Genomic DNA, 10,312 nt, shown 5'->3' on the forward strand with positions numbered 1-10,312 from the left:
ATTGAGCACTTACTGCCAGGAGCTATGCTTAATGCTTTAGATGCACTTAATCATTCATTCATTTAACAAACATTTACTGAGCACCTGCTATGTGCAGGTCCTTTTCTAGGCATTGGGTATATAACAGTGAGCAAATTTCTGACACTTCAGGAATGTACACTCATTTAAACTGTCCAATGACACACTGAGGTTGTATTACAGTATCCCTGTTTGACAGACGAGGAAAATGAAGCTACAAATAGTTAAATAAAATCTGCCAGGCTGAGTCGGGTGCAGTGACTCACGCCTGTAATCCCAGCACTTTAGGAAAATGAAGCTACAAATGGTTAAATAAAATCTGCCAGGCTGGGCGGGGCGCGGTGGCTTACACCTCGGCACTTTGGGAGGCCGAGGCAGGCAGATCACAAGTCAGGAGATCAAGACCATCCTGGCTAACACAGTGAAACACCATCTGTACTAAAAATACAAAAAATTAGCCTGGCGTGGTGGCAGGGCACCTGTAGTCCCAGCTACTTGGGAGGCTGAGGCAGGAGAATGGCGTGAACCTGGGAGGCAGAGCTTGCAGTAAGCTGAGACTGGGCCATTGTACTCCAGTCTGGGCGACAGAGCGAGACTCCATCTCAAAAAAAAAATATATATATATATATATATATATGCCAGGCTGGGAGCAGTGGCTCATGCAGGCAATCCCAATACTTTGGGAGGCCAAGGTGGGAGGATTGCTTGAGGCCAGGAGTTTGAGACCAGCTTGGACAACGCAGTGAGTGAGACCTCGTCTCTATAAAAAAAATTTAAAAATTAGCTGAGTGTGGTGGCTCATGCCTGTACTCCCAGCTATTCAGGAGACTGAGGTGGGAGGAACACTTGAGCCCAGGAGTTTGAGGCTGCAGTGAGCTGTGATCATGCCACTGTACTCCAGCCTGGGCAATAGAGCGAGACTCAGTGTCTAAAAACACAAGCTGCCCTAAGATCACAGACCTAGTAAATGCTTAAGCTGGGATTCAAACTTAGATGCATCTAATGCTCTATAGCTCATATTTTCATCACTAGGCTGTGAAGTGCCTCTGAAAAAAGGAATAATAGGGACAGCCTAGAGGGGTGTTTTGAGGCCAAAGAACTAGAAGTTGGCAAAGTTCTTTTTTTTTTTTTTTTTGAGACAGCGTCTCACTCTTACGGCCCAGTCTGGAGTGCGATGGCGCGATCTCAGTTCACCACAACCTCCACCTCTTGGGTTCAAGCGATTTTCCTGCCTCAGCCTCCCGAATAGCTGGGATTATAGGCATGCGCCACCACACCAGGCTAATTTTGTATTTTTAGTAGAGACGAGTGTTCTCCTTGTTGGTCAGGCTGGTCCAGAACTCCTGACCGCAGGTGATCCACCCACCTCAGTCTCCCAAAGTGCTGGGATCACAGGCATGAGCCACCATGCCCGGCCCCCAGAAGTTGGCAAAGTTCTTAAGTGGGTAGAGTATCCCGGGCATTTGAGAGAGTATAAATTAAGGAGTTGAGAACCACGTTCACCACTTTGTAGCTTGGGAAAGGAGCTAGAGTTGGCCTGGAATGTTTCCCCCTAATTCAGGGTAGGGGCAGCTTGTCATTTCGTAGAGTCCTCTGTTTCGAGGGGTCCAGGTACACATTTGGGAAACTCATGTGTATGAGGCAGTCTTGCAATAAGAGAAGAACACTGATGTTCACACAGAATCTGTCTAGAAACTGTATTCCGTGAAAGAATGAAAGCTCTTTTTTTTTTTTTTTTGAGACGGAGTCTTGCTCTGTCGCCCAGGCTGGAGTGCAGTGGCGCGATCTGGGCTCACTGCAAGCTCCGCCTCCCGGGTTCACGCCATTCTCCTGCCTCAGCTTCCCGAGTAGCTGGGACTACAGGCGCCCGCCACCACGCCCAGCTAATTTTTTTGTAATTTTAGTAGAGACGGGGTTTCACCGTGTTAGCCAGGATGGTCTCGATCTCCTGACCTCATGATCCGCCCGCCTCGGCCTCCCAAAGTGCTGGGATTACAGGCTTGAGCCACAGTGCCCAGCCAGGATGAAAGCTCTTAACTTCTCTGCCCCCACCACCCAAAAAACTTTACTGTCACATAAGAGTTGACTAACGACCCTCCACTAAAAATTACACAGTATAGTGCCTGCCACCAAATACGAATTCAGTAAATACTTGGAGAATAAGTAAATGAATAATTTCAATTCACAGTCACATGACAAGTCGTCAAAAGCAATTATAAAAGCAATTGTATTGGACTCAGCACATCCCACTGGAGAAGCCAGGGCAAGGAAACAGATCCCTCAGCACCTTCTTTGAAATACAAAGATTTGAAGAAGGTCAGAGCAGATTGTTTTGTTGTTGTTGTTCTTGGGCTACCGGGAAGTCACAACGATGACAAACAAACAGATGTACATTTGGACAAAATGTACAGATATACAAAGAAATGTAAAGATGAAAATTGATAGATCTATACATCCCAATCTAAAGATCCTCATTCGGCCTGAAATAAAGTATTGATTGACTTAGCCCGGTTTCTATTTTCTGAGATAAGGAATGATTTAAGGTCAGAAGATATGAAGTGCTACTAACTGCCCCCTACCCCCTAAGAGAGAGAACATGCCCCATTTAAACACATATACCCATTTACTTAGCCATTTAAAATGACACACGGGAGGCCGGGCACCGTGGCTCACGCCTATGATCCCACCACTTTGGGAGGCCAAGGCAGGCGGGTCACCTGAGGTCAGGAGCTCGAGACCAGCCTGGCCAACATGGCAAAACCCTGTCTCTACAAAAAATACAAAAATTAGCCGGGTGTGTTGGCTGGTGCCTCTAATCCCAGCTACTCGGGAGGCTGAGGCAGGAGAATTGCTTGAACCCGGGAGGCGGAGGTTGCAGTGAGCCGAGACTGTGCCACTTGATTCCAGCCTGGGAGACAGGGCGAGACTCTGTCTCAAAACAAAAACAAACAACAAAAATTACACAGGGGCTGTGCAGTTCCTAGCCCTCCTCCCAACACACACACGCTCCACTCCATGCACATTCTGTCCCCTGCCATTGTGATCAGATAAGAAAATGCAGCCAACTCACTTCAATCAACTGGAACCTCCCCAGAAGGTATAGTTGTGTGAATTTCATTTCCGACAGAATGAGAAGGATGCAGTTCCTGTGCATGAAGCCGTCTTGCAATAAGAAAGGGGGGTAGCATTTTCAAAGCCCCCGACCCCCCTAGCATGAGTTAATTCTAAATCACCACTCTATGTTCCTCAGTGTGGTTGGTCTGCTCGTTAAGTGTCACTCAACAATGTGGGGATCCCACTGCCCATCAGACTGGCTTTGGAAACTATTTGTCACACTGATGCAACTCCTGCGACCGAGGTTCGAAATTGGCTTCTCTTCCGGCCTTTGTGTTTTTGAGTGTCCTGGCTGCTTGGGTTTCAGACTGCAGATTTTGAGCTTGTTGTAGAATTTGGGAAACGAGGGGCTTGAAAAATAATACACCAGGGGATCCAGCATGCTGTTCATGTAGGTGAAGCTGAGGGTGATGTGCAGGGCCACGTGGACAGAGGGATCGCAGGCGCTCGAGGGCACCGTCCAGAGGAAATAGAGTCTAGCGGACACGCTGGGCAGGTAGCACGTGATGAACACAATGGCCACCACCATGATGAACCGGGTCGCCTTCTTCATCCGAGCCTGTCTGGCCAGCTGCTGCCTCCGCCTCAGGCTCCAAACAATCTTGAAGGAGCAAAATAAGATGATGCCGAGGGGCAGAAAGAACTCCAGCTGGAACATGATGTCATGCCAGCCATTGGCCGACTCCATGATGAAGCTCTCACAGGAGACCGCCGTCTCTTGCACACAGAGATGGTTCTCCAGCAAAAGATACAGTGTTCCCACGATGACTAGGGTCCACAGGGTGCAGACGATGCCAGCCGCCGTCCGGGTGGAGATAGTGTTCACCGCGTGGTGGGGGTGGACCACTTTGAAATACCTGTCCACAGCCACCACCGTAAGGAACACGATGCTCCCGGCCCTGTTCATGGCCAACGTGAAGAGCCCCACTCGGCAGGGAATGTCCCCAAAAGCCCAGTGTCTACGTCTGAGGTAATAGTCTGTCCGAAAAGGCAGGCAGATCATAAGGAGGAAATCAGCCACGGCCAAGTTGAAAAGGTAAACAGTGCTCGGCTTCCAGGTCTTCATGTGGAAGCAGAAACCACACAGGGCGACCCCATTGCCTAGTGCGCCCAGCACAAAGGCCACAATGAGCAGCGGCGGCATCACCTGGGAGATGGTGTCCCCCTCGATGCGGCAGCACGATCCGTTGTACATGGCGCGGACAGAGCAAGTGTCCGGGTGCGGAGCAGCCCAGGGAGTCCCCACAATGGCACAGATGCTTATCTGAGCGTTAGCACTCACCCAGCTGCTGCGTGTCTGACTTCATCACCCAGGATGCGGGTCCTGTGTGTGGGTTGGATGCTGCCACAGCAGCGAGAAGAGAAACTTCAGCCAGGAAATGAGAGACCCAGGGAGGTCTTTTCTCTGGAGCCCGTCTCACAAGCCGCCTGCCTCTCGGAGAGGCCAAGCCTGGAGCCGGATGAAGCTTGGAAATGCATGCAATTTTGCAAAAGTGGTCATTTCTGAGAGGCGGTAGGGTGGGGGGGTCTGATGAGATTGATGCCGTAGAGCGATTGGGTCCAGCGCCAGAATAATTTTTATTTTCAGCTTCGCTGTTCCTCCTCGGACTCCGTGCTGGAGAGCACACAAAGCTGCCCAGAAGGCAAGAAAAAAGCTTGTTTGTCCTCCCTCCTGGTGGAGAAATCCAAACATTTCCTGGAGTGGTTCTGGGCCCCTGCCTTTGCTTTCCTCCTCTAACCTTTGCCTGACTGCCTTGTCCTCTCCCTCATCCCACGGGGCACTCCCATGCGGTGCCAGAGAGGGGAGGCTTTGCTCTGCAGCTCCTCCGGGCCACTTCCTGTGCCGAAAAATACCGCGCTCAAAAATTGGAGGAGTCTGCGGAGAAAAAAGTTCTAATCACGATACTTGATAGATGTTAGAAAAATTCTTTGACGGGAGTCACCTTTCCCCCGCTCTATTCCCACCTCCCTGCCCTTTGCATCCTTCCGTGAACCCAAGTGGCCAGTTGCACAACCACCAAGACCATGAAATAGATCCGGAGCCCACTTCTCAGATGTCTGTCTCCACAAAACGGCCTCTTTGGGAGCCGGTTTCCCCCTCTGCTGGGAAGCAGAGCCTAGAACTTTTACAAAGATTTAGCTCTGAGTTTCCATTGGCTGCTTGAATGAGCCAAACACCAGGAGATGTACGTTTTTAATTTCAATTATGTGCTGAGCCCATCAATTAAAACTGCCCCCTGGGGGCGGAAGAGGATTGGAGGAGTTGATTAAGGAATCCATCTCTAAAGCAATCAGGAGTAACATTAGACTGCACAAAAAACTGGAGTCTTCGCCAAAATTTCCTGTCCTTTGGCTTTAAGGATTATTAATCTGCCCTGTGCCTTTCAGCTTCCAGTTTAGAAAATGGGGTGGAGGCCGGGCACGGTGGCTCACGCCTGTAATCCAAGCACTTTTGGAGGCCAAGACGGGCGGATCACGAGGTCAGGAGATCGAGACCATCCTGGCTAACACAGTAAAACCCCATCTCTACTAAAAATACAAAAAATGAGCCAGGCGTGGTGGCAGGCGCGTGTAGTCCCAGCTACTCGGGAGGCTGAGGCAGGAGAATGGCGTGAACCCGGGAGGCGGAGCCTGCAGTGAGCCGAGATTGCACCACTGCACTCCAGCCTGGGTGACAGAACGAGACTCCGTCTCAAAAAAAAAAAAAAAAAAAAAAGACAAAACAGAAAGAAAGAAAGAAAATGGGGTGGAGGCCAGTCGCGGTGGCTCACATCTATAATCCCAGCACTTTGGGAGGCCAAGGCAGGTGGATGACTTGAGGTCAGGAGTTCCAGACCAGTCTTGCCAACATGGTGAAACCCCATCTCTACTAAAAATATACAAAAATCAGTCAGGTGTTGTGGCACATGTCTGTAATCCCAGTTACTCAGGTGGCTGAGGCAGGAGAATCACTTGAACCCGGGAGGTAGAGGTTGCAGTGAGCCCAGATCGCGCCACTGCACTCCAGCCTGGGCAACAGAGACTCTGTCTCAAAAAAAAAAAAAAAAAAAAAAAAATGGGGTGGAAAAGAGGGTTTGCATCGAAAGAATGTGTCTGTCTTCTAGATGCACACTGAAGCTAAATTCTTCCCACTGGATGCTGGACTCCAAATCTGTCCACCCACATTCTCCCCTGCCTCGCCCTAGCACAGACTGCGGTCACTTCCCACCTGAACTGTTGAAACAGTTTCCTAACTGGTTTCCCTTCCTCTCATCTATTTCCTGTAAGTCATCTTCTACACAACAATCTGATTTTTCTAAAGCACAGATATGATCATATACCTTTTTTCACTTAAAAATCTTCACTAGCTCCCTTCAATCTGCCAAGGCACTAGAATGATGGCCTGTGGACCATATTTGGTTTAAAAACCAGCCTGGCTTGGCTGATATGTTTTTAAAACCTGGTGCCGTCCTATAGAAACCTGGATTTCTGCTATCTCTTAGAACACTGGAAGATCTGGCCACACTGGGCCGACACTCCCACGTGGAAACAATCAGCTGGAGCTTAGAGTAGACAGAGTAGAGACAGAGAATGAGCCCCTGTAGACAGAGAATGAGCTTTACTGTTTGCCACAGTCCCCACCACTCCCTATTGCCTTACATCTGGTTGGCTTTCCTCATTGGCAAGCCTAGTCTCTGTGGGATTTTGAGTTTGTCACCTCTGCTCTAGGTTGAAGGTCACATTCCTTGGATTGACGTACAAGGTCCTTCACAGTTGGTTCCCAACCTACCTTTCCAGTATGATTTTCCTGCCACTTTCCTCCTTCCACCCTACTCGCTAGTCTCATAACCTCTAATAAATAAACGTGTTTGTCAAACGTCTATATCTAGTTCCCCCACAAATTCAGGAGTTCTTTGAAGACAAACTTCATACTCTTGGCCTGGATGAATAACTCCTACTTTTCTTTCTTTTCTTTCTCTCTTTCTCTCTTTCTCTTTCTCTCTCTCTCTCTCTCCCTCCCCCTCCCTCCCTCTCTCTCTTTCTTTTTTTTGAGACAGAGTCTGACTCTGTTGTCCAGGCTGGAGTGCAGTGGCTCTGTCTTGGCTCACTGTAGCCTCAATCTCCCAGGCTCAAGCCATCCTCTCACCTTAGCCTCCTGAGTGGCTGGGACTATAGGCGCATGCTACCATGCCCAGCTAATTTTTGTATTTTTTGTAGAGACGGGGTTTTGCCATGTTGTCCAGGTCTCAAACTCCTGGGCTCAAGTGATCCACCCACCTTGACCTCTCAAAGTGCTGGGATTACAGGTGTAAGCCACCGTGCCACACCTAACTCCTACTTTTCATGAGAGCTCATTGTAACCACTTTCACTTTGTGGGCCTTTGTGATTCTGTGATAAGGTGCTGACTAACAGGGGTAACCATGGTAGGCTGAAACACCCCAAGATGAGGTCAGAGGGGTAACCCTGAGTACTTCATATGCTTAGCCTGGATTTTTTAACAAATGGAAAATATTCTTCATTCTACATTCTCAGATACTGTCGGGATTCTTGTAAACACAAATACTTCCTTTTTTTCCACATGACCAACACCTGCCTTTCTTTTCTAAATCCTTTGTCTTGTCAAATCACCTTCTTCTCTATTTTGTGTGTGTGTGTGTGTGTGTGTGTGTGTGACTGTAGAATTAGCTGGAAGGCAGAGGATTAAGGAAGAAAAAAATGGCATCTATTCCTCTGAAAATCTATTGGTTTTTTTGGTTTGGTTTTTTTTTTGGTTTGTATGTTTTGAGATAGAGTCTGGCTCTGTCGCTAAGGCTAGAGTGCAGTGGCACAAATGTAGCTACTTTCAACCTGTGCTTCCCAGGCTCAAGCGATCCTCCCACCTCAGCCTCACAAGTTGCTGGGACCACAGGCACGTGCCACCATGCCTGGCTAATTTTTGTTTATTTTGTAGAGACAAGGTCTCACCATACTGGTCAGGCTGGTCCTGAACTCCTGGGTTCAAGCGATCTGCCTGCCTCGGCCTTTCAAAGTGCTGGGATTACAGACGTGCGCCACCGCGCCCGCCCCAAAAGTCTACTGGTTTTTCACATACAATCTGATCTTATTCTACCCCAGGGCTTCAAGAAGATGCTGTCTCTCTCTTCTTGGACTTCCTGCTGAAGATCATGCTCTGGTGCCCTATTCCTTTGTGCACCAAATTTAGATCTATCTAGGCTCATGCCTGTAATCCCAGCATGTTGGGAGGCAGATCACTTGAGGTCAGGAGTTCGAGACCAGCCTGACCGACAGGAGTTCGAGACCAGCCTGACCGACATGGTGAAACCCCAACTCTACTAAAACTACAAAAACTAGCCGATCGTGGCCAGGAGTGGTGGCTCACTCCTGTAATCCCAACACTTTGGGAGGCAAAGGTGGGTGGGTCACCTAAGGTCAGGAGTTCAAGACCAGCCTGGCCAACTTGGAAACCCTGTCTCTACTAAAAATACCAAAACTAGCCGGGCGTCGTGGCAGGTGCCTGTAATCCCAGCTACTTGGGGGGCTGAGGCAGCAGAATCACTTGAACCCGGGAGGCAGAGGTTGCAGTGAGCCGAGATAGCGCCATCGCACTCCAGCCTAGGGGACAAGAGTGAGACTTTGTCTCAAAAAAAAAAAAAAAAAAATTAGCCAGTCGTGGTGGTGCATGCCTGTAGTCCCAGCTATTCCAGAGGCTGAGTCACAAGAATCGCTTGAACCCAGGAGGTGGAGGTTGCAGTGAGCCAAGATTGCACCACTGCACTCCAGCTTGGGTCACAGAGTGAGAATCTGTCTCAAAAAAAAAAAAAAAAAAAAAAAAAATTGGCCAGGCGGTGGCTCACACCTGTAATCCCAGCACTATGGGAGGCCAAGGAGGGCAGATCACCTGGGATCAGGAGTTCAAGACCAGTCTAGCCAACATGGTAACACTCCAGCTCTGTTAAAAATATAAAAATTAGCCAGATGTGGTGGCAGGCACCTGTAGTCCCAGCTACTCGGGAGAGTGAGGCAGGAGAATTGCTTGAAGCTGGGAGGCGGAGGTTGCAGTGAGCCGAGATGGCACCCTTGCACTCCAGTCTGGAGGACAAGAGCAAGACTCCATCTAAAAAAATAAACAAATAGACCAGGCGCAGTGACTCATGCCTGTAATCCCAGCACTTTGAGAGGCTGAGGCAGGTGGATCACAAGGTCAGGAGTTCAAGACCAGCGTGACCAACACGGTGAAACCCTGTCTCTCCTAAAAATATGAAAATTAGCCAGGCGTGGTGGTGGGCGCCTGTAAACCCAGCTACTTGGGAGGTTGAGGCAGGAGAATTGCTTGAACCAGGGAGGCAGAAGTTGCAATGAGCTGAGATCACAGCCACTGCACTCCAGCCTGGGTGACAGAATGAGACTCTGTCTCAAAAATAAATAAGTAAATCTAAAAATTAATTCAAAATAGATCCAAGATCTAGATGTAAAAGCTAAAACTACAAAACTCTTAGAAAACACAGGGGAAAAGCTTAATGACATTGACTAAGGCAATGATTTTTGGATATGATGCCAAAAACACAAGGAACAAAAGAAAAATAGATAAATTGGACTCCACCAAAATTAAAACCTTTGTGCCTCAAAGGGCACTCACTATCAACAGACAAGGTGAGGTCAGGTGCAGTGGCTCACGTCTGTCATCCCAGCACTTTGGGAGGCCGATCACTTGAGGTCAGGAGTTTGAGGCTAGCCTGGCCAACATGGTGAAACCTCGTCTCTACTAAAAATACAAAAATTAGCTGGGGCTGGTGGCACATATCTGTAGTCTCAGCTTCTTGGGAGGCTGAGGCAGGAGAATCCCTTGAACTTGGGAGGCAGAGGTTGCAGTAAGCTGAGATTGCGCCACTGCACTCCAGCCTGGGTGACTGAGTGAGACTCCACATTAAAAATATAAACAAAACAAGCAAACAAAAAAATAGACAAGGTGATATGGTTTTGCTGTGTCCCCACCCAAATCTCATCTTGAATTGTAGCTCCCATAACTCCCACATGGGAGGGACCCAGTGGGAGGGAATTGAATCAGGGGCAGGACTTTTCTGTGCTATTCTTGTGATAGTGAATAAGTCTCACAAGATCTGATGGTTTTGTAAAGGGGAGTTTCCCTGCACAAGCTCCTTCTTCTTGTCTGCGGCCATGTGAGATGTGCCTTTCAGCTTC

At 48.7% G+C, this 10,312-nt stretch overlaps 1 protein-coding gene across 1 annotated transcript; it reads right to left on the reverse strand.

Moving 5' to 3' along the window:
* Nucleotides 1-2,548: 2,548 nt before the first annotated feature.
* On the reverse strand, nt 2,549-4,820 carry HCAR1 (hydroxycarboxylic acid receptor 1). Its single transcript, XM_003280706.4, has one exon. It carries the CDS (start codon nt 4,325-4,327, stop codon nt 3,293-3,295), a length of 1,035 nt encoding a protein of 344 aa, XP_003280754.2. The 5' UTR covers nt 4,328-4,820; the 3' UTR covers nt 2,549-3,292.
* Nucleotides 4,821-10,312: the final 5,492 nt, after the last annotated feature.

This window comes from Nomascus leucogenys, chromosome 10 (assembly GCF_006542625.1).
Source record: "Nomascus leucogenys isolate Asia chromosome 10, Asia_NLE_v1, whole genome shotgun sequence".
Classification (NCBI taxonomy): Eukaryota; Metazoa; Chordata; class Mammalia; order Primates; family Hylobatidae; genus Nomascus; species Nomascus leucogenys.